Source organism: Squalius cephalus (genome assembly GCF_949319135.1).
Source record: "Squalius cephalus genome assembly, chromosome: 5".
Taxonomy (NCBI): Eukaryota; Metazoa; Chordata; class Actinopteri; order Cypriniformes; family Leuciscidae; genus Squalius; species Squalius cephalus.
In genome coordinates, this window is record NC_137126.1 from 39,563,575 (window position 1) to 39,588,561 (window position 24,987).

The 24,987-nt window shown below is 36.3% G+C and overlaps 1 protein-coding gene across 7 annotated transcripts; it reads left to right on the forward strand.

Moving 5' to 3' along the window:
* The first annotated feature begins 472 nt into the window (after positions 1-472).
* Positions 473-24,880, forward strand: git2a (G protein-coupled receptor kinase interacting ArfGAP 2a). Of its 7 annotated transcripts, XM_079873155.1 has the most exons (21): positions 605-1,005; positions 4,221-4,354; positions 5,943-6,055; positions 6,676-6,781; positions 7,165-7,251; positions 7,337-7,467; positions 8,445-8,539; positions 8,794-8,839; positions 9,219-9,270; positions 10,084-10,156; positions 10,259-10,356; positions 11,841-11,952; positions 12,042-12,184; positions 12,630-12,779; positions 15,011-15,283; positions 16,917-17,006; positions 19,868-19,950; positions 20,175-20,366; positions 21,128-21,283; positions 22,018-22,081; positions 23,455-24,880. In XM_079873155.1, the coding sequence occupies exons 1-21, from the start codon at positions 924-926 to the stop codon at positions 23,665-23,667; spliced, it is 2,493 nt and encodes an 830-aa protein (XP_079729281.1). In that variant the 5' UTR covers positions 605-923; the 3' UTR covers positions 23,668-24,880. The 7 variants fall into 7 exon arrangements, with proteins under 7 accessions (XP_079729285.1, XP_079729281.1, XP_079729282.1 ...); XM_079873156.1 differs by lacking the exon at positions 16,917-17,006 and having other exon boundaries at positions 8,794-8,842; XM_079873157.1 differs by lacking the exon at positions 16,917-17,006.
* Positions 24,881-24,987: the final 107 nt, after the last annotated feature.

Below are 24,987 nucleotides of genomic sequence, written 5' to 3' on the forward strand. Positions count from 1 at the left end.
TTTTAATTTTTTTTCTAAATAAAATTGACAAGCCCAACGCCAGACTAAACCATTCCATATGAAGGAGGGGTGGTCGTGTTATAAAATATGGCTAAATTCTGTCAGCGAGTGAATTTTGCGTGATCTTAGTTCGATTAAATAAGGTAAACAAAAATGTTTTCAAATTAAACATCAGTAAATAATCGTAATATTTAATTTCACTGGTACTGTATGAAATTCGTTCGCCTGTGAGGGTAAGCGCGACGCCGCCTCTGTGTTTTAAATGATCTTTAGCTCATCAGGAGCGGCTCGCGACTGGAACCGCTCCTGCGCATGCGCGGGTACGAAGGCAGTATGTTATGAAGATCGCGTCCTAGATGCTATGCCTAGATGCCTTGCATTTCATTTTCCGACACTGTTTGGCTCATTTGAGTTTGTAGATATAACATAAAGAGGATTTATTTGTTTTCAGACTTACTTATTCAATATAATCGTCTCACGGCCTGTAAATAAATGGATAAATGAATAAAACATCTCACGCGTTGCAGTGACGCGTCTGTCCACTGTGTGTCAGGCCAGGCAGCGCTAGAAAGCTGATTTATCGTCACTATAAACTCTAATGTGTGGTCTGGGAGGGCAGATGGCACTCTACTGCGATCTGATGCGTTACTGGCAAGCATTTCCGTAGTGTAGTTTTTAATGTATCATGACAGAGGCTCCACTGCCTGACTCGTCTGTCCTAATTTCAAGCTAGACAGACAGTCCGACATATTATTACAGCGTTCGCACCGATTCGCACACATCTATCTCCTCCGTATGCGCGTCCTCTTCTTCGGGTATGAGATCCTCTTTCAGTGATACAATACTTTTAAACGGATCCCGTCATTATGTCAAAGCGGTGCATGCTTTAAATTTATCCGTAGACGATTCTAAGTCGATAATAGATGGTAATACCCGCGTTACCGGAGACAAGGATGTCGAAACGGCTGCGAAATAGCGAAGTTTGTGCGGACTGCAGCAGTTCGGGTGAGTATATTCTGCTACTATAGAATTTTTAGTAAAAGACTCAACTTGCACTGGACAACCAGGTGATATTACCGAATTAAGTGACCAAATGATAACATTTAGCTATACAAATATATGATTTAGACCATAAATCAACCTTCTATACAAATTTGGAAATAAATGGATGGTAAATGTGTGCTTTTTGGAGCATGATGATGTATTGCCATTGGCCGTGGCTCAAAACCTAGTGTGGTGTCTACCTAGACAGCATTTTAGGCTTCATTTGCGCGAGCCCAAAGATTCTGCTCTTTTCCAGCTAGTGAGTTTTGTGACCGAGACACCGCATGCAGTGTTGACTAAATTTTGCTGGTTTTTCTTCAGCATCCTATGATGCTGTGAAGGCTTGTGATCAATCATTGTATTTCACTTCACTTCGCTTCACTGTCTGTGGAGAAATGGGTAAACATGCTTGACCCTCAAGGGGAATTCCAAGTGAAAACATCTACAACATCCAACATCCAACTACACCGTGTTCATGTGTAATAATTTGTCTTTGTGATAAATGCATTGACCACGAATAACTACAATTCATGAGAGATCTGACCTCCTAAGACTATAAATGACATGAACAACATTTATTTGATAAATGTGTAGAGAACAGTTTCATTGGCCTTCATTTATGTAGTGTATTGTATTTAGGATAGACCCATTTTAGTGTTAAAACTATAAAATATGAACTTTCTGTCCTGTGATTTGTTTGGTTCTGTTCTGTGGTTCTGTTTTCTCCTCATTCCCCATATTGATTTGTTACGCCTCAGACACCAGCTGGCCTGGGCTGCCCCAGCATGTCAGGAGGGATCATTGGGCAGTTGTTATTAGGGTGCATATTTTTAGTCATTCAGCACTGGGTTTTATTTTAGCCGCTGCAGCACTTGATGGGGAAGAGATCAGCCCTTGGCTCGGAGAGGGAGGGAGAATGAGGGTGAGAGAGGAATGATGCTTGATTCTGGCCCTTGGCCTCTTTGCAGCTGTTGTTTGATATTTCCTGTGCATGAAGGGAAGTGACTTTTGCTCTCTGCTTATCAGTGGATCGGTTTTTAATTTAGATAACTCATGTTTCTAGTAGACTGATGCAATTGGGGTATCATATATCCCATGGCTGTGAAACCCAAATTGGTCACTAACTTCATAAGTGTCAGAGACTTTAATGACCTGCTCCCTTGACGAAGTAAAAGCATGCATTTTAGTCCAGATTTAGACCCTAACACTTGTAATCCTCTGCGGTCAAAATAGACCTAAGACAATAAGCATATTTTTTAAATTTATTATTATTAAAAAATGAATGTACTATATTTCGTTTCAATAATATTTTTTCCTTAACATTTTGTGGGTATTTCATGGTACTAGACAATATTCACCTCTAAATGAATGATGCACCATTTATTTCTATATAAAATAATACAAATAATTGAAAATAATACTGTATATATAAGAATGTTTATTCCCTAGTTCCTTATAAGTGTATTATCAGGCTTAAAAAATTGCTCTGTATTTTCACATTTCGTATTTCCCATTCATTTTCTTGTGCCTGTCGTTTTTGACCACAAAGTTCTAGTGTAACTATTATTTAAGACCATTTAGCCTTTTGTGTTCATATAGCAGGTGTTACAAAAGTTACCTAGTTTTGCACCTTTGTAGTACCTTCATTTTAATAAAGTACAAAAATTGCAAAAGTTTTTAACGTATATTTGTTTCGGTCTAAAATGATTAAAGACCCCAACAGGGTTAAAAAAAATGGCTGGTGATTTATATATCCGTTCAAATTTGAATCTTGCGTATAAGAATGAAAAATAATAATAATTCATTAATATTTGCAGAAATGAAAATAAATGTTTGCCTGTTATCAGGCTGAAAATAAAATCCTCAAAACTCTGTTCTTGGGGAATTCTGACACTCTCAAGCGTTGACTCAAATCGTTGTTTCTGAAGGAAGTGAAATCACAAGTTGGCCTGAATCTGTCATTGGGAAAAGTTGAGGGGGGTGGAGGGACTGCTCAGACACATTAGTCATGGGTCCAGTGTGATTGACCCCACTTTCACTTATTTGGCATCATGACTCAGTGAAGGAGGGAGACTATGTATGACATTCTATTAAAAACTTTCTTGGTATGTGACAAGTGTTGAGTGACAAGTGTTGATTCTGTCTCAGTCTAGGTCGTAGAGTTTGTCTAGTGTTGTGGTGACTCTGAGTGATCTAGGTCTCAGCTGGTGGGTCGTGAGTGACCCAAAAATGGTTTAAAGGGAGGTATAATACTTTCCATATCTTCTGTTGCTAAATCACTCTTCTGCTGTTGGTTATGCTTTAACAAATACTACAAAAAATCCTGTTCAGCCTACTATATTTTATGTAAAAAGTGTTGTATTTATATAGTTCATTTGCTATTTTTTTTAATACTATATGATTTTGAGACATCTCTGTTTACTTTTTTTTTTTGTTGGATAAACAAATTTGTTTGTGTATTCGGTTGCCACTTTATGCTCAGTGTCTGAATCTGAAGTGAAACCAGTTTAGAATCACGCTGCAGTAGACGGCGCTTTTGAGAAGCCACAGTGTTTCCCAGTTCACCTGCTCATACCCTGGAAGTAAAGCTCAGCTGCTCAGCATTTGTTGTGGTTTGAGGCATGTGTATGTAAGAGGAAGTTAGCGCGTTTACAGCCATACATGAAAGGATGACATTTACCCTTTGCTACTGTGGCCTTATAAGGAAGAACTGAGCACCACATTTAGTTGTCGTCATATATTACATCACATGCATATTATCAAAGCTACATTTTAGACATATGTGCTACTAGTAATGATTTATCAAATTAATAGCAAATTAATACACATGCTATGTATACACCAAATGCATTTTTAAAGTAAAATGTTTGTTTGTAGTGTAAAAATACATTTTAAAGTCAAAATGAAATGAAAAAGTTTGCTTTCTTAATTCTCATTTGTGATGATATGATTCCTTTGTGCATACTAAGTTCATTTTCTTAAGTGCATTCTACTAAGAAGCATCTCTCATACATCAGCCTTTTAAAAGTGTTGTGTTTCTGTTTCCATTCTCACGCACCAACCAAAAAGCTCCATTAGCGTTGTCGTGTATTGATCAATGATCAACACACTGCTGACTCTGAGACACGCTGTTGTTTACATCCTGTGAATCTGTTGATTTTCCTGGGGTCCCTTAGATCCTCGCTGGGCGTCTGTGAACAGAGGAGTTCTGATATGTGACGAGTGCTGCGGCGTTCACCGCAGCCTGGGCCGCCACAACTCGCAAGTGCGCCATTTGTCAAACACCTCCTGGCCGCCCACCCAACTACAGGTGAGCCCACTCATATACAAATAGCCACCCTATAGGGTTCCTTTTGATACTTCTTGTTTTTAACTGATCAACCTGCTTCATCTTTTTGACATTATAGTAATCATCTTTAGTCTGAGGCATATTTAAAAGTAGTGGTTTACTGAGATGGGTTTTTGTTTAATAGGCCTAGTCGATGTTGATATATAGAGTTCTGAGTTTATGGTAAAATATTTGAAAGAAGGAAATGTGAATAATCCACTCACAAAGTTGTTGATAGATTCTAGATAAGCACTAACTTTGGTTAATCGGCTAATACAGATTATCTTAAAATAAAAAATAAATGCTGATTGATCAACTTGTCACATTTATTTTATATATCAACTTGTCCTATAAATGGTTGAATACTTAGTTGCTGCTGAAAGGCTCCATACGGTCAAAATTAAGGATACAGACAGGTATTATTTAGTAGGGCTGGGTAAAAAATATTGATTTCTCGATTTTAATAGATTCTCATTTAAATCCCAAGAATCGATTAGTCATCCTGTTTTCAGTTGATGAATGAATGGAACATTCTTGCGCGCATCCCATCCAATAAATCGCAATAATCTTTGTGGTTACTATTGATATGAAACAAAGTCTCAAATTTTAAATTACGTCCATTTTCTTACAAATTCAAAAACATAAATACCGTTTTGGCCGTTATCGCTCTGGCGCAGCTCAGCTCAAGAGAAGCATCAGCACGGAACGCACATGATCTTCTCTTCTGCCTTAATTATACCAGTTACAATCCGAATTAAAAATGAATGAGCATCTGAAAGTGTGTTAAAAGATAGAGTACAACTTATCGAAATCCGTATCATGTCACATGGAATCGCTCAATCAGTGTTTCAACCGTGGAAAGACGTCAGTAAAACAGCTTGTAAACAATGTCATGTAACATCACATTTACCTCAGAAAAACCATATCCAGTGACCATGAACTCGTTAGTCAGCTATAATATAATTTTCAAAAATACAGTTTGTGCAATGATTTGACATTTTTCATTATCACAAGGCAAGACATTGACAAGAAAAAATTCATATACGAATATATTTGTAATGCTAATGCAATTGTAATAATTTTTTAAAATTCTCAGTTAATTACTTTCTCTTGTAATTTTTAACGTCAATCTCAATGTAAATTCCATAGAAAGAGATAACAATAGCCATTGTTTTAGTCTGTTGTTCTAAAACGACCTGTCTTCTTTTAATTTGAACACGAGGAACAGTCACAGACTCATTAATGTGCTCTTCTTGTACAGCCTGCAGCATCTTCTCTCTCAAGTTCCTGTTCTCTTCGACTGATTGCTTTGATCCCATAATGTTTCTTTTCATTTAATGTGTCCTTGTTGTGTAGTACATTTTTCCACATTCTTATTTACAGATCTGTGTTTTTTAATCCATCAAAAGAGTCTTTTGAATGGTTCTAAGAAAACAGTTTATTGGCGTGCGCCCTCACTGGAGGCCCATCCAACAGAGACTGTGACTCACAGAGCATATTTAAAGAAGCATGTTGTCATAATGGATTTTTGTCTTGTGATGTATGCCCTCAATTTCTTTCTCATTCACAGATGGTTCAGACATTATACAACAATGGTGCTAATGCAATATGGGAGCACACTCTGCTGGACCCGTCATCCATCATGAGCGGGAAACGCAAAGCCAATCCTCAGGATAAAATCCAGTGAGTATTTTGTTTTGAAACATTTTCTAACATAGCAGAATGATGTATGTTTGCTATACACTATCATTCAAAAGTTTTGGATCAGTGAGATACATATTTTTTATTCAACAATGATGCATTAAATTGATTAAAAGTGACAGTAAAGCCATGTATAATGTTACAAACGATTTCCATTTCAAACTAAAATTGAACTTTCTATTCATTAAAGAATCCTGGGGACAAAATTGCACCAAAATATTAAGCTGTTTTCAATGTTAATAATGATAATGTTTTTTGAGCACCAAATCAGCATATTCGAATGATTTATGAAGGAACATGTGACACTGAAGATTGTGAAGAATCACAGGAATAAATTAAATGAATAATAATATCATTTTTTAAATATGTTAAAATAGAAAACAGTTAATTTAAACATTTAATAATATTTGACAATGTTACTGTATTTTGGATCAAATAAATGCAGCCTTGGTGAGCATGAGACTTCTTTCAAAAACATTAAAACCTTACCAACCCCAAAAGTTTGAACTGTTTTATATAAAAAAAGATAGTAACTGAGATAAAGCAATTCCCCCAACTGTTGACTGGCTCTAATACCTCCATTGTTTCTCTCACCCAAAAAGCCCCAACAAGACAGAGTTTATAAAAGCAAAGTATCAAATGCTGGCTTACGTCCATCGTTTACCCTGTCGAGATGACGACAGTACAGCAGCCGCTGATCTAAGCAAGGTAAGGAAAAAGTTTCGAAATCCAAATATGTGATGCATCCATTATGAGACATCTTTACAGGTTTGACTTAAATTATTATTGTTGAATTATAAATTGAAATGGTTCCTCTAGCACAGGGTTCCTCAAACTCGGTCCTGCACAGTTTAGCTCCAACCCTGATCAAACACACCTAGTTGTGAGTTTCTAGTGATCCTGAAGACATTGATTAGCTTGCTCAGGTGTGTTTGATCAGTATTGGAGCTAAACTCTGCAGGACAGGGGCCCTCCAGGACCGAGTTTGAGGAACCCTGCCTAGCACATCTAAGGTGCATCAGGTTTTTGTCTGCGTGCTATCAGGTTTGTTGAACTGTCTCTATTGATGCACACTGTTTTTGATTCTTTAGCAACTTCACTCCAGCGTTAGAACCGGCAATCTTGAGACTTGTTTGCGGTTACTGTCACTTGGAGCTCAAGCCAACTACTTCCACCCGGTAAAAACCTCTGTTCTCGCCTTAATTTATCATATTCAGTTACATACAAAATGCATTTTTAACTTTTCTGCTCTGGTTTAAACAGGAGAAAGGGAACACCCCGCTGCACATAGCAGCTAAAGCGGGGCAAGTGTGTCAGGCTGAGCTTCTCTGTGTTTATGGGGCAGACCCTGGGGCTCCAGACTCCAATGGCAAAACGCCCATCAACTATGCAAGGTAATCAATAGCTACTGCATTGATGGCCCATGCCACTGGGCATATAACTCTGCATTTATAGATTACACACTATATTTTATTTATCAGTTGCCTTCACTTGTCCATGGTAGTGTTATTTAAGTATTGTTTAGACACTATTATTTACAGATGCTTTTATCCAAAGTTACTTACGTTGCATTTCAAGGTACACATTAACATTCTTATCAGTTCTTGCTTTCCCTGGGAATCAAACCCATGATTTCTACTGAACGCCAGCGTTCTACTGTTCGAGCTACAGGAAAGCTATTATAGGTTAAAAAATATGTTATGTGCTTTTGTCATTTTTAATGTGATGAGGTGTCTTTTTTTTTTTTCTTCAGTAGAACAGTAAAGATTTTTAGCGGAAACCGTGGTTCTTGGTGATTCATATAATGCAAGTCAATAGTTACCGTCACTTTGAGAGTTAAAAAACATAAAATTTTCATTTTAGGGTGAACTATCCCTTTAAATCCACTTTCAAAGGTCTTAAAAATGCAACCAAACTGACACAGCACTAGAGATATAGATTTTTTTCACACGTTGCTTTTTGAAATCGTAAAATCGGTCTAACACATTAAAACAGAAATATATTATTACAATTAGTTACCAAGGGAACATTTCTAATTTTTAAGTTTTTCATCATGCTTTATCTCAGCTTTTTTGGTAATTGAAATAAAGCTGAAATAAAGCATGATGAAAAACTTAAAAATTAGAAATGATCCCTTTGTAACTAATAAAGCAAATCAATTATATTTCTATTTCTGTTGAATTAATTACAACACTGGTCCATGGGTGTGTATGCTGTCCCATTTGTTATTTTATGATTCAGAGGGCCTGCTGTGCGCCCTATTACTGGTGCAGATTTCATAGAAGGTCTTAGGGCAGCATTTGGCACAGGACCTAAAAGTTCAAAAATAAAAAGCCATGTGTCATAACGTCATTGTGTTGTTTGTATTCAGGCAGGCTGGCCATCAGGACTTGGCAGACAGACTGGTGGAAGTACAGTATGAGCTCACAGACAGGCTGGCCTTCTATCTCTGTGGGCGTAAGCCTGGTGAGTCAGTGTGTTATCATGATGAGAACTGATGTTTTCATATCCAGCTGTTTATGCTAATGAAGCCATTTTACAGCATGCTTTTACTTTAGTCAGATCGGGTGATGGGTTATAGTCTTCAAAGTGCCAGATGCCTCAATAAAATACCACAGTGATGTTACAGTGAGCTTGATGTGTTTATGCTTTAGTGTGCATCTTTGTCAGTGGATTGTCAGTTTGTTGTAAATGAGTACTGTCATCATTCTGTGTTTCAGATCACAAGAGTGGACAGCATTTCATTATACCACAGATGGCGGACAGGTAGTAATAATCTGATATATTCTGATGTTCCCCTGTTAATGATACTGGTGCCACCCTTATAGAAGTTTGTTCTATAGTAGAGGAGTATTCGGGGATGTGCTTGGTCATGCTTTGAATCTTTTGATTGCATCCCAGAATACATCTCTGAAAAGCTGAGATAGTGATCCGAGCAAGGTTTTAAAGTTGACTCTATTTTATGTTAATATCTTGCCATTTCTTTCTTTTTTTTTTGCTGTCTTTGATGAAAAAGAAATGTGTAAGTATTTTACATGGCAGTTATGTAAATACCACCTTAGCTTTTACCATCACAGATTTGATGATAAAGCTATTTTAATAATTAAAAAAAACTAATATTTGTACTATTTAATTCTTTTTATAGCAGTCTGGAGTTATCAGAGTTTGCAAAAGCTGCAAAAAGAAAACTGCAGTCTGTGAGTCCTCTATTTTACTTTTTAAATTTTTTTTTTTTTTTTTACTTTAAGCAATGTATCAGCATAGCCTCCAAACAGAACAAGACTAAGCACTAATGTTGGGGAGTAACTAACTAAAAGTAAAATGCTGCTAATCTAACTACAGTACATATTTCAGTAGGATTACAGTAGTTCAATAGTGAAGCAGAACGTTTGGACAGTTAGTGTAAATCAACAAAACAATTTAATGGTTTGTTTTATTCAAACATTAACAGAAGTCCCTCCAAATTCTTTTTTAATCATGTTTTATAGCAAAATACTGAGCTAAACTCTGCTTTATGAATTTAAGTTGGTATATTAAGCGAAATATTCAATTAAAGGGTCATCACTTTGTTTTTGACTAGTTTTATTTAGTATCAGTTTATCTGTTCAAATGATGTCAACCATAATTGAATACAATCTACTAGCAAATGCAAATCCATTTCCTCATTGTTTTGTAATAGATAAATGCTACTTTGATTGCAGAGATAAATTATACCATTTGTAGCTGCACCCTTTACATTTTGCTAGTAGGCTGTGGTAGCTTAACTGAAGTTTATCTACTGTAGCTTGTTACTTGGATAGCTCATTTTAAAGTAGCTTCCCCAACACTACGAGCACAGAGTAAATCATTGGGCTTTTCTAAAGCAGATGGCCGTTAAGTCCCCCCCCCCCCCCCCCCTCTATCTGCCAGTCATTGATCTATAAGACAGCATCTTTATTTGCTATTTAACCTGTCTCTAAACATGCTTTTATGACAAGCACGGATGACTTATGTAACTAATATAATTGCAGCTCAGCGATCATTTGTTTGAGGAATTAGCAATGGATGTGTACGATGAAGTGGATCGAAGAGAGACAGATGCAGGTGAGATAATCAGCAAGTGATGAACAATGGAAAGAAAAGGCTCATGAAATGTACATCATACAAGTGCAAAGCGTGAGACGCGCTGTCTTTGTATTTGTGTAGTTTGGCTGGCCACTCAGAACCACAGCACTTTGGTAACAGAGACAACAGTTGTGCCTTTCCTTCCTGTAAACCCAGAGTACTCTTCAACACGAAACCAGGCAAGTACTGCACCGAAGGTTTTGCCGCTTTCACTAAAGTCATCTTAGCAGGAAATAAAGATATTGCACTTTGACAAGTGAACTTGTTATAGCACCTTTTATGCAGTGTTTGCAGCTAAAAGTGCACCATACAGAAATGTGCCAGACGAACATGCAAACAGAGATGCCACAAAATTAATGAAAAAGGAAATGGCATCAAAACTGCTATGCACCAACAGTTTGCTTAGACAACCCAAACCACAAAGATGCATTTTATGAGAAGTTGTGCTCATCCTTCCCTCTGGTCATTTTGACCTGAAAATTATTTTTAATTATTATTATTTTTTTTTAAATTGAGTGTTCATCAGAGTAGTCCAAGACTTCAGAAGGAGAAAGAATTGACTGGATTTGAGGAGTTTATGTGGTTGAAATAAAAAAAAAAAGTAACAAATCCGTCCATCAGGGGTCAATTTGACTCCCTTAGGAATGAATGGAATATCAATAATGTTTCAGTATACATAGAAAAACCTAAAAAATACTCGAAATGAACACTAACTTTACCAAAAAAATGATTTCATAATGTCTACATGTGTGTGTATCTGAATCTGAATGCATTCTGAAGAGAAAATTCGAGAACTGACTTTAGGACCCACCGGAACAGCTCATTTGCTCCATATAGAGTAGTGTTTCTCAACGGGGGCGTTTAGAGAACAACTGAACATTTGATCGCCCCCCTTTCAAAAATCTCGCTCCAGTGTTCTTGGGGGCGTTCACGAGTTTACACCAAAGATCCAGGCAAGACAAGATTAAACATGTAAAACCTGCAATAGAACTGCCTACAACATTCTGAAATCTGCCAGTTTAATGCGACACGTAAGCTATGTATCGTTTCTTTTTGCAACGAATCTATTATTTTTCCAGTCATAGACCAGCGCCCAAGCGCGGACTAAAATCCAGTGGTGGCTAAAATCAGCATTCACGTGCACAAAAATGTGTTTCGCGCTGACAACTAGAATCCAGCGCTGAATAGAATCATGCAGCGGAGGAATGGAAAGTTGACAAGCCATTAAAAAAGTATTGACTTAAGAACCACTTATATATTTTCAATAAATCATGTTCGCATTCACTCCAGTGACTAGTTTAAAATTAACAATTCATTTTGTGATTCTATAAATTATGTTCTGTATTGCAGAGTGGTATGTTCTTCAATAAAACAGTTTTTGAGGGGAAAATGAAAATAAATATAATTTTAATATGAAGCATTTTGATTTAAAGTTAGATTATGTTAATATATTAATAATCATTTATTAATTTAAATACTTTTGTGTCATCCTGAGTCCCCCTAGTTGGCCCTGGCCCCCTGGTTGAGCTGTTTTTAAATACAAGAATGTGTCCTGAAAAGAAGCACGCCTAATTGGGCTCTAATTATACAGGGCTTCCGTAAGACCAGATGTTTGTTCAGATGGTGAATATGCAATAAAATCATGATTTAACTTCTTTTCCAGGGAAGACAAAAGCTGGCAAGGTTCAACGCTCATGAATTTGCCACACTTGTGATTGATATTCTAAGTGATGCAAAGCGACGCCAGCTGGGGAATTCAGTCTCAAGTCCTAAAGGTACAGCCTGCATTCAGACACACACCAGTCTTTGATTTTCTTTTATAGATTTTGTTGATGTTTCATGGTTGTTGTCTACTTCTTCATAGACAATGTTGACGTGTTCTTCAAAAGTGTGGGTAGTCGTCATGGAAGTGAAAGTCAGGAAATCGACCAGCCAGACTATGACAGCGTGGCGTCCGACGAGGACACAGACACTGATTTACGAATAGGCAAAGCAGACAGAGCGAAGGTGAACTATCCCTTTTAAGAAGTGACCGTTTCAGGTTATAATAGAAGATGGTGATTAGTGTACTTTAAACATAATGGAATTACTGTTTATGATCCAAACCTACTTTGTCCCCTCATAAAAGAATGTGTAACTAGTTTTGTTGTGTTTAAGTTCTTGCTTAAAATGTATGATGATTTGAAAGTGGTGAATTATTTGTATTTAAATTCCCACACAAAAGTTGTGTATTATGTTTTTCAGATACTTTTATAAATGTTCATGATTAGAATAATTAGACCACTGTGACATTTGTGTGATAAAACAGATACTGATTTACGAATAGGCAAAGCAGACAGAGCTAAGGTAAGCCGGTGGAGCTTTAGGAATTTTGTTTTGAGCCGTTCTTGCCATCCCAGCGTACATGTGTACATGTTGGCCATCTTTCCATCTTTCTTCTTTTTCCCCTCAGAGCCTGGACTCTGATCTGTCCGATGGACCGATTTCAGTGCAGGAGTTCCTGGAGGTGAAAAACGCACTTTCCGCTTCCGAGGCCAAAATTCAGGAACTGATGAAAGCCAACAGTAATCTGAGTGAAGAGCTGAGATTGATGCAGAAAAAGGTACCAGAGATTCAGCAGTGAGCGCTGAACGCCCTGGTCAGAGCAGCGTTTCTGCTCCTAAACAAAGCAAGACTGTCTAACCCCTACACCTGCACCTCTTCTCGCACGTGAGGGGGCAAAATTGCAGGTGACCTAAAAGTCCCGTCTGACTGAACGATTACGATTCTTAAAATCCTCTGGAATGCTGATGTCAAAATAATCCTGTAATATCTGCCGTAGTGTTCAAATAACCAGCATGACCTTAACTTCTAAATCACTCGAAAAGATGCTCTATCAATGACATAAACCCAAAACATACTGACTTTTTTGGCATTTGATTGCAGATGAGATAAGTTGGCATGCTATTGCTAACCTCCCTAACTGCAAACCTGATTCAGCAGTTGGCTCTTGCATCAGCATGACTCGTTTTAATTGTCTGTTTCTATATGTGTGTACATTAGACAAGCGTTTCCAGAATTTAAATGAGATACAATTATGGATTGAATATAAAATAATAATTCTGAATTGAATTTGGAGCCTTTCAAGCCTTTACTGTCATTTCTATGTGAACATAGTTAGAAATATAGCTCTTTCACATAGACATTGAACCCCATTCAAGGAATATTCTCTAAAGACAATAAATTATAAAGTAGTTACAGAGAGGAGAGAAGCGAATTTGCTCACACTCACTGAAGTGTGTTTAATATAGTCTTGAATAAATCAAACAGTATTTTTAGTGATATTTTCTCAGTGATAAAATAAGAGCAGTCCCTCAACGGCCCAACGTTTAAAGGGATAGTTCACCTAAAAATATGGAAAACAACGATCGTCCACTGTTTGGTTACCCACATTCTTCAAAATATCTTCTTCTGTGTTCAGCAGAAGAAAAAAAGTTCATACATGTTTGGAATGCCTTGAGGGTGAGAAAATTATAACATAACTTTCATTTTTGGGTGAACTATCCCTTTAAGGAAGTTACCGTTTCAGCCTGTTTCCTGTTACACTTCTCAATGATTAAAATAGAATATGGTGATTAGTGTACTTAAAATGTAGGCCTAACAGAAGGTCTTCACTGTTTATGACCAAAACTACTCTGTCCTCTCGTAAAAGAACGTGTAACTAGTTTTGTTGTGTTGCTAAAGGTCTTGCTTAAAATGTATGATGATTTGAAAGTGGTTGTGAATTATGTATTTCCCACACAAAAGTTGTGTATTATGTTTTTCAGATACTTTTATAACTGTAATGATTAGAATAATTATACCATTGTGACATTTGTGTGATAAAACTGTGTGGCTTTGCATTGGATGGAAATCTGAAAATCGAGATGGCCCAAATCATGTTATCATGAGTGAAGTCCTTCGGCTCTTTTATTGCGCTCTGCATTTCCTTTCTGATCCTGGCCAATGCGTCTGGCTCGAGCTATTTGGCTTCTCTCTGAGCTGCAGAGTGAATCTGTAGATTCTTAAACACGCTTGTTCTGTGAACATGTCTAGACATTGCATACCCGTGCCCGCATGCTAACTTGGATTTGAGCAACTCCATTTAACTCTTTTCTATCCCTTTTTTCCTTATTCATTCAAAGTTCCCCTAAGATTTTAACTTCATTTAAAATAAATTTTCCTCATAATTTATCTCAAATAATTACTACTGTTGGTTTTTTATAAGATCTAAATAAATGTCCTTAAATTTTATAGAATGGCTTCATTTTGTTTCAAAGTAAAAAAAAAATAATAATAATAAAAAAAAAAAAAATACATTTTTTTTTATATATATATATATATATATATATATATATATATATATATATATATATATATATATATATATATATATATATATATATATATATATATATATATATATATATATAAAATATAAAATATATAAAAAAAAAAATATATATAATTTAAATTTGATAATTATTTTAATTTATCATTAGCTTAGAAATCCTCTAAAAAGTTGGATATAATTCTATTTAATATTCATAATATTGGCAATTTCAAATGCCAACTTTTAAAGCCATTTCAACCAACTTAATTGTAGAAAAAAGGATTTTTATTTTTTTTATTTGTAATTTTTGTAAATTACTAATTTTTGAGATGGAAGGTAATGTAAAAATTCAGCAGGCCTGAAACGGGCAACACTGATCATTGTTATTCATCTATTGATGGACAGCTTTTCCTGTACGCTCAGCTTTGCTACAGTTTCTGCTTTTCTATGCGTTTCTCTCGCTTACTCGTGTTTCTCTTCAGCTGCAGTCTCTGCAAAGCGAGAACAGCTCTCTCAGGCGGCAGGTCTCCGCTCAACAACCCTATCAGGCCCCCGGCGGCCCTGACCACCCCAATCCCTCCAGTCCCTCCTCCTCTTCTTCCTCCTCCTCTGCCCTGAAACGCCAGCTGTCTGCACGGGCGAGCCGCCCCATGTCTATGTATGAAACCGGCTCTGCTCTGAAGCCCTTTCTCCCCAAGGGAGAGACCCCTTACCCCGAGGAGACCTTCCCCACCCTGCAACCCTTCCCAACCTATGTAAGTAAAGACCTGCCTCTCGCCTTCTTTTCCTTCTTCACCTTCCTTCTCTAATGTTGTGGCATGCTAGTATGGTATGTTTCCAATTCTCAGCGCTTCATGAGAGTTTCCAAAATAAACATTTGTGAACATTTTTGGTTCACTCAACGTATTGCTTCACTTTGTGTCCTGTTGGCTCACATACTGTAGCAGCTATTTCATCATATTTCTGTTTCCTGTTTTAATTTCATGTGCCATTCGGGACTCACAAAGCATGTCTTTATTGCCAACTCAATGCACAAGTCACACAGTCATTGCTTTATGTAACTGTACATAGAATTTCAGATCACAGGTTTAGGTGCACCAAGCAATTTTTGTTTCGCTGGCTAATACGATGTTGTACCAGTGTTTAATAATTAGAGTTTTCTGAGATAAATGAGTAGTATTTGGCTTTAAATGTGTAAATCTCAACATGACTGACATACTCAAGTCAGTGTACATCATTTTAAACCTTTTCTTTTTCTCAAAAGTATTAAGCAATTATTTAGGGGTACTACTTTTTCACAGTGGAAACATTTTTAAATGTTGACATTGTTTTAAAAAACAAATATTTTTTGTACATGTCAGTTACTCTGGCTCACAAGTTTCAGTATCATCAATATCATCTTGATGTAAAATGCCCAGTATTTTATTTTCAGTTGTCTTTTATACAATGTAAGTTCCTGTTCCATTTCCTTTTTTCATTATTTACTGACCTTTCGAGTGTCTGTATTAAAAAAATGTTTTAACTCTATGGTTTTCCATCGCTTTTACTGCATATTAATGCCACTGATTATTTTCAAAAGCATGCAAATGTTAGAGCTGTTCAAACTTCGTTCAAACCATTCATCAGTCGTTATTTAACACTTGTGCCGGGTTCTATCATTTTTCACAAGGTTATGTTTGCTGCAAGTGTTAACAGCATTTATTAATCTAAGTTAATGTTCATTTCAAAATCTAATACTGTTCATTGTGAATTTGTTTGTTCGTAATACATTAACTAATATTCATTTATATAACTAACAACTTGAAATGTTAGGAATGTATGCACTACCATTCAAAAGTTTGGGGTAAGTACAAATTTTTTTTTTTCTTTGAAAGAAATGAATACTTTTAGAAAAAGTGCATTAAATTGATTAATTAATGTTATAGATATATATTTCAAACAAACTGTTATTTTGAATGTTATATTTATCTAAGAATCCTGGAAACAAACGTATCATGGTTTCCACAATATATTACTGTTTTCAACATTGATCATAAGAAATATTTCTTGAGCATCAAATCGGCATATTAGAATGATTTCTCAAGGATCATGTGACACTGAAGATTCTTGATGATAAAAAATTACATTAAAAAATATATATAATACAATTGAAAAAAAAAAAAAGAAGTAATATTTCACAATATTGCCATTTTTCTGTATTTTTGATTTTGAGTCCCAAACTTTTAAACGGTAGTATTTTGTCAAAAGTTTCTATTGACAACATCATGCAGTTTTACAAAAGTCAAAGTTACTATATCAACTTGTTCTTTATTCCAAGCTCTTTATCGTGGGGGGAGGGTGGGTATATCTTTCATTCTGTCTTAAGTCTTATTTGCACCCCTTTTTTAGACCGGAAAGGGTGTGTTTGTGGCCTCCTCCTCATCTCTCCCCTCCTCCTCATCCTCCCCGTCCTGTTTGCTGTATGAGAGTGCACAAAGGGTTAAGTACATCCTGACAAGCTCCATTCCTCGTGGGACCGGCCGAAAGCTCCCAGAACCCCTTACCTCCTCTCCACCATCCTTCACAAACTCATCTTCTGCCGCCTCTACTCCCATCCATCCCTTTTCCTCCTACTCCTGTTGTGCTCCACGCATCAGCATGCATGAGCGGTCCCTCCGACAACCCTCCAGGGGCTGCTGTTTTCAACTGATACGTATTTCTGCCTTCATCATCCCCATAAATAGCACATATATTTCATGGCTTGTGTCTTCATTCCCAGGGCGCACTGCTCAGGGCTTGTCCACTGCTGCTCACGCATCTGTTCAGGATGCCTTGGAATGCTCTTCTGCTCATGCTCTGGGCTGCAATATGAAGATGAGCTGGATTAGCTTGTTTATTTTTGTGTGTGCAGATTACAGCCATATTTAGATCCATGTTTCTAATGTCACAGAGACTGTATTGTGGGTCTTGTTCATGGCTGTTTAGCACTTTTGGCTGTAAATATTTGGTCTGACAATTTTAATTTTAAAAGTATCGATCTGACAATAGAATTAAATTAACAAAAAAAAAATATATATATATTTTACCCCAAAAAAACTTTTAAATACACTAGCTTGTAAAAATGTTATGCTCACCAAGACTGCATTTATTTGATAAAATAAATAAAATTAGTAAAAACAGTAATACAGTAAAAAACTGTTTTATATTTTAATATATTTTAAAATAATAATAATATTATTAATTTAACTTATTCCTGTGATGAGAGCTGAATTTTCAGCATCATTACTCCAGTCTTCAGTGTCACATGATCCTTCAGAAATCATTCTAATATTCTGATTTAGTGCTCAAGAGTTTCATATTTTTCTGAAAAATCCAGTATTTAATACAGTATTTAATTTTTTTTTAATTGTCAGTTCAATGTATCACAATGCATTGATGCATTTTACACCCCTATGTACAGTACGAGGAGATGTGTGTAGAGAAGAAGAGTGATTGTTTGTTCAACGGAACATTAGCTTGATTATTCAGACATCATGTGGCTGTTCTCCAAGCGTCATGTTGCCCTGATACGGAATTGTTATAATATTCTGTTACACTAATTTAGTAATGTCCCAACTCGGAGTGCTGCTGGCGTCTGACCCCATTACCTCATCTCCTTGAGCACAGTAAATCATGCTCCAGTGAGACTGTCAAACAGCTTTACTGTAAATGCTTTATGGCTCTGTGAAGGAATACTCTAATCATGAACTAGATTCAATTGTAACTCTGAGTTTTACCCTCGAGGACACACTAGTTGTTTCATAGCTAGCTTTCGCATCCGCTGGTCTGCACTTGGACTTATAAGTGCATTCAAGATACTTTACCATTTAAATGTTTGGGGTCGGTAAGATTTAAAAAAAAAAAAAAAAAAAAAAAATGTAAAAGAAGTCTCAGTAATATTAACAGTAAAATGTTTTATTATTGTTCATTATTATTACAATTTAATATAAAATTTCTATTTATTCATGTGATGGCAAGGCTGAATTTTCAGCATCATTACTCCAGTCTTCAGATACAGATTTTTTCTTATTATTATCAATGTTGAATAATAGCTTAATATTTTTGTGGAAACCGTGATACACAATTCTTTGATGAATGGAAACTTCAAAAGAACAGCATTTGTTTGAAATGGAAATGTTTTTTAACAATGTAATAGTCTTTGCTGTCTGTCACGTAAGATCAATTTAATGCATTCTTGCTAAACAAAACGTATGGAGACTGGCACTCAGTTAAATGTGGTAGATTTGAGCTTGGCTAGAAGTGCATTATTGATTAACATTATTGATCTTAGACTGCTCTCGTAACCACATTTAAAGGTCCCATATTGTACACCTTTCTGAAGTTTTATTTTAGGTTTTGATGTCCTTAAGAATATATATTTGCAGTATAAGTATCAAAAACCATATATTTTTTACAACTCCTTTCTCAGGAGCTCTGCCAAGAACAGGTCGATTTTGGCCTGTCTACTTAATATTCATGAGCCTTTCTTCTGATTGGCCTGTTGTTTTCTGAGTGACCCACCATTGGTGTAGGCGGTGACTGAGTAGTTCTGACATCACATTTATACGGAAGTCACAACGGCTCGTGAAAAGGCACAGCTACTTTATGCAGGCTGTGTGCGTTTGTCTGTGGATTGACTGTTTTGAAACTTATATGGAAGTTACATAGCACCATAGACCTCAGTTATCATGAAAAATGCCAGGAAATTTCAGTTTTGACAATATGGGACCTTTAAGGACTCCACTAACCCGTTTGCTCACCTCACACGGAAGGAACATGCTTGTGGAAAAAAAAATGAATGAAGGAACAATTTTTTTATTTTTTTTATGTTTTTCTTTTTTCCACCAGCATGTCCCTTTAGTACGGAGCCCCTAAATGGGACATGGTGGTGGAAAAAAATAATAAAAGTCAATGCTTTTGCGTTCTCCTTCAAATGTTTTTCGTTCCCCCGAGAAACTTTGCGTTCGCTTGCAAAACTTTTGTGTTCTTTGCGAGTGAACGCAAAGTTTTTCAGGGGAACGCAAAACAGTTGAGCATTGCCAAATAATTTTTCCGTCCATCTCCTTTTTTTCTTCACCATGTCCCTTTAGGGGCTCCGTACTTGTCAGAGTTTAGTGCTTGAAAGATCTAATGAATCTAATGCTAAACACTTGCTTCTACCCTATTGACCATTCCATTAATGCAGATAGTTGAATTTAATAGCAAAAACTAGCAAACATGCTGAAATGGCCAATTCCATCACTGCAGTTTCATTGCTTGCCACCTTTGGCATTTAGTGACGTCACATGTTTTTCTTGCCGTGTCCTTTCCTGTCTCTTTAGGCCTCCAAATTTGACAAGCAGAGCAGTGTGTCTGATGGTGACTATGATAACACGGTCAACGAGTCTGATCTGGACGACTCTGGGTATGTGTGCGCTTTCTTTCATATGACCTGAAATAACTCCGGTCTCACTCCTATTGGCAAACAAAACCAGCCCTTTTTCTCTGAAAATAAGAACGGCCTGTCCTCGACTTTTAGCCAAGCAAAGCGAGAAAACAAACGAATGATTCTGTAACCATGCATCAAGCATTACTCATCCCTGACTCCTTGGTTCCATTTACTGTACATGACTTCCTCCGTCCCTGCAGCTTCGGCCGTAGATGTCGTCTGCGCAGCAGTGGCTGGATGGGAGAGAGCGGGTCGATACCCGAGCTGGATGATCACGAATCTGAGCCTGACCCCAGTCTGCCCAGCACAGAAGACGTCATCCGTAAAACTGAGCAGATCACCAAGAACATCCAGGAGCTGCTGAGGGCTGCACAGGAGAACAAGCATGAGAGGTGAGACATCCAATGTCAACATCTCTCTTCTCCGATTTCTTCCTTCATCAAAAAAATCTGAGGTCACATCCTTTTGGTAACTTCTGCCACATATTAAAGAATTTCACATGTACATTTTTGGGGCTTGGGTACAAATTGTTTCCCCATGACTTAGTTTAAGGGGTAGTTCACCTAAGTAATGAAAAGTGTCATTATTTACTCACCCTCACGTCGTTACGAAACTGTGTGACTTTTTCTTACGCGGAACATAAAAGAAGATATTTTGACGATTATTAGTGACCAAAAAGTTTTCTCTTTAAAGCATTAGACACAAATCAGTGTTTTTAGTTGTGAGAACTTTTAGATATTTCAGATGAAATATCACCTAAATTAATACACAAGCATGAAAAGTGGATTATTTATTTATGGAAAATAAAATCAAAGTAAAGTCAAAGTAAAGTAACTACATATAACGCATATACAACTAATAGAAAATGAATTTAGTTTGACCTCCAGAGGTTGACATTGAGCACTTTCTGAAGGTTAAGCGCTACCCTTTTTTTATATAGACCTTTTAAAAAATAAAAGAATGCATATTGTACCCCATTCATGGAAAGTGCCTGTTTTCGTAATTCACTTGTTTCCCAACCAATGAATCATTTTCTCCATTCATACCTTTTCCATTTTCCATCTGTTCTCAATTGTCTGTGTTCATCATTCGGGGTCTGTCCCATCGGGGGCCACGCTCTGTTTGGGTCCCGATCTGTCTCTTTCCCAACCAGTGGACCATGTGAGCAGAGGGAGAGTGTCCGCAGACTTAGACACAGTCTGGGTTGTTTCAGCACATTGGTGCCTTGGGCAGACAAGCCCCCGTCTCCCATGCAGTCCCTCGGCCTCAGAGCTCCCCACCCAGCCAACCCCAACAACCCTGCCTCCTGGTACTCTGGCCTCTGTCCCTGCCTCACAGGCACAGTGTCTACCTCTATCTCTCTCTTCAGAACTCACCCACTAATCTGAACATGAATGCAATACGCATGATTACTAGTATGTCTACGGTAATGCCAAAGGCCTGTATCAGTTTGCATTGTCTTCTAAACTTCCCCTTTATTTGCAGGAACTCATGTCAGTGCACTTGGTTCTCTTTGTACTGACATCCATCTAACTTTTGATCTTTCTGGTTTGCACTGGTTTGAATTTTATTGCAAAATAAGCTGTGTGATTTTTCTCAAGTTGCTGAAGAAAGAAAAGAAAAAGTAGTTAAAAAAATGTTGTAATGTAACTACATTACATTGAAAATGTCTGCATCTTGTCTGCTGCACAACTAAAAAAAATGCATGTTTTTCTTTTTGGTGGATTAATGCACAGAAATGTTGACTTATAAACGCACTTATAAATAAATTAAAGCCAAATATATTCCATATATTTTCTAAATATATCTCTAAATAACTGAAATATGTCAGTTATATTATTCAACAAAAGGTATTAAGACAAAAAAAAAATCTGTAAACCACACAATATATTTGTATTTTACATGTCAGTATAAATGTCAAGCTTTATCCACCGATTGCTCTGTGGTTAGCTTGATTTATTTTTTATTTTTTTCGCGCTCCATCCTCTGAAGGTTTTTATTTTGAGATTTTAATACAGTATCTATCATTTTCTCCTCCAATAGCTTTATACCCTGCGCAGAAAGAATACATGTGGCTGTGAATGAGATGGCCGCCCTCTTCCCCAAGGTGTGCAGTTTCTCCCCACACTTCATAAATGCAATAAAAAAAAGCTATAGACAGTCAAGTAAAATGTATATGTACAGTGCTTTTCACAATACATATTGCTTCAAAGGAGCTTTACAGAAAATCATGATGCTAATGTTTATAACGTGATTATAGTATTCATTGTTTATAATATTTCAATATAAATAATTATTTAAATAATATGTTTATTTTAATTATATATATATTATTCACTAAAATATTTGTATATGTTTAAGTATCTTCATGCTTTGTAGTTGCATTCAGCAAATTAGAGCTGGGTGATAATATAGTTGATATAATTTTGTGACAATACAAGCAATCAAGAAGTTGAGATTTGCTATATAGTATATATCGCCCTACGTTAGTATACTGTATGTATGTGAATAAAGTTGGACATACTTTTACATACTTAGGAATATATGTGTACATACATATATTGAACTTTTAGATAAAGAGCTGGGCAATAATATACTGTAGTTACATTTTGTGACAAAATAAAAATCATGCAGCCGAGATTTGCTATTGTACATATTAATTTATGTGAATATACTGTACGTATGTATGCTGTTAAAGTAGGCTATGCTTTATATCTAGCTTTTAATATATCGTACATTTAGGATGTTAGATTTGTATTTGGATGTACAGTGGCCACAAAGTATTTGGACACTTACTGTAGGTCACAGTTTTGATAATGTTATTTATTTATTTAAAAATGTATATTATAGTAACACTTTACAGGAAGGTCCCATTCGTTATTGTTATTTAAGGCATTAACTAACATTAACAGTGAGCTCAAGTTCATAAAATAATATGAACAGATCTGATTTTAATAATATATTAGAAAATGTTGAAATTACGATTAATAAATGCTAGAATTTTTCATTGTTAGTTCATGTTAACTATTGCAGTAAAATAATGTTAACAAATGGAAACTTATTGTAAAGTGTTTCCAGTATTATAAATATTATATAAATATGTCTATTTTAATTTTACATATTATTCACTCTAAAATATAATGCCTCGCACACCCAAATCTTAATGTGTGTGCGTCGGATAGACGTTCAGTTCAACTAGAAAAATAGTAGAAATCCCACACACCGCTCAGACTTGCTTGATAACTAATTACTTTTTTATTTTATATTTTGCAGTTCCCCCCCCCCCCCCCCCCCCCCCCCCCCCAGTTATATATTATTCATTAAAATATTTGTATACATTTAAATGTCTTAAGTGTCCAAATGCTTTCTTGAGGACATCTGGACATATATTTAGTAGTTAGCCAAGTCTTGAACAACTAAAAAAATAGTCTGTATGTATTTTATGCGTATTTATTTCTGTATTTTGGCCTTTGTCCACAGAGACCACGCTCTGAGACAGCAAGGAGCTCTTTGCGCTTATTAACGTCCAGCGCAAACCGCCTGCAGAACGAGTGTAAGAAAGCGTCTCCTCTGGACAGCAGCGCCGCAGTGGACATGCAGTTGGTCACCCAGCAGGTCATCCAGTGCGCTTATGACATCGCCAAGGCCGCTAAGCAACTTGTTACCATCACCACCAAAGAGAACAACAACTGATCCTGCTTCCGCCTGTAATGCAACCCTGATGGTTTTCTCAGTGTTATTTTATTAGTCATTTTTAGGTATGTCAGTTGAGATTTGTTTTGTAATCTAAACTGTATTTGCATGTTTTTATTTTCTAATTTAAAGTGTCTGTTTGGCTTGAAGCCATAAGATAAAGCCTGAAATGCTCTCAAGGGTTGTGTACGGACATGTGTTAAACCGTGAAATTGTATTTGACTAGATGTTGTGAGCAGAAATGAGAAGCCAGTCACTAAATATTCAGTAAACGCCTGACTCTTTGCACTATACTGAAAACGTACGTTTCTTTTACCTTTTTATAATCAAACATTTGGTCCATAATTTGTGGATGTCTTTGTTGTTTTTGAATTGCGTTCAAATTAAGCTTTTTTTTTTTTCAATGATAATCTCAGTGAAATCTATAATATATATAAAAAAAATATATTGTAATCTATCTGTACAAAACATTCAGGTAGTGTGGTCAGGTAGGCCAAGTTTAGGTACAGATACAATCATACAATCAATCTTTTTGGATATGCCAGGTGGCTATAATTAAAACATATTTTCCATGACAGTATAAATGTCCATCTTTAAAGCTCTATCCACCTATTGCCCTGTGGTTAGCTTTATTTCTCACCCTCCAAACTCCGATATACGCCAGATAGCTATAACTCAGATTGATAGGGTGTATTGAAGAAAAATATATTATAAAAAGTCATTTAATCCTAGTTTAATCAACGATTTGGAGGTTACGGTACAGTGTTTAATTACAACTTATTGTTTTCAATACATTCACAGCAGATGAGTATATGAGGATAAAATAATCTCCAGCAGATTGATGCTGTTTTTGTGATACTTTAGATGCGTTTCAGTTTTTTAGATAGTTCTCCCTATCGTACATTCATTTCGGTGTTTAGGCAGCTCTCATCTTTGCAGATCTTTTTTATTTCCTCTCTACTAAGTATTTTGATCTAAACTGATCAGGTTAGACTTAGCAAACCGTTGTACAGTGGACTGGATGCTCAGTGTTATTAGAGCTAAGAGTCAGTGACTTACAGCTCAGTGTTAAAGTCCCCTTGTTTGAGTGTTTGTAGTTATTCGGATGAACTGGTCTTCCACTCATTAATTAATATTATTGTTATGCCTGTGGTTAAAAAGAAAAATGAGTTCTTTATTTTTTAAATAAACTTAATTTATAATTTTGAGCTTTAATTGTTGCTCCAGAGTATTTGTTCATATCTGAAAGTGAGCCATATGAATCAAGGGGGCAGTCCTCGCTTATAGGCTATATGCCGAACCTCACATGAACAAACAGGA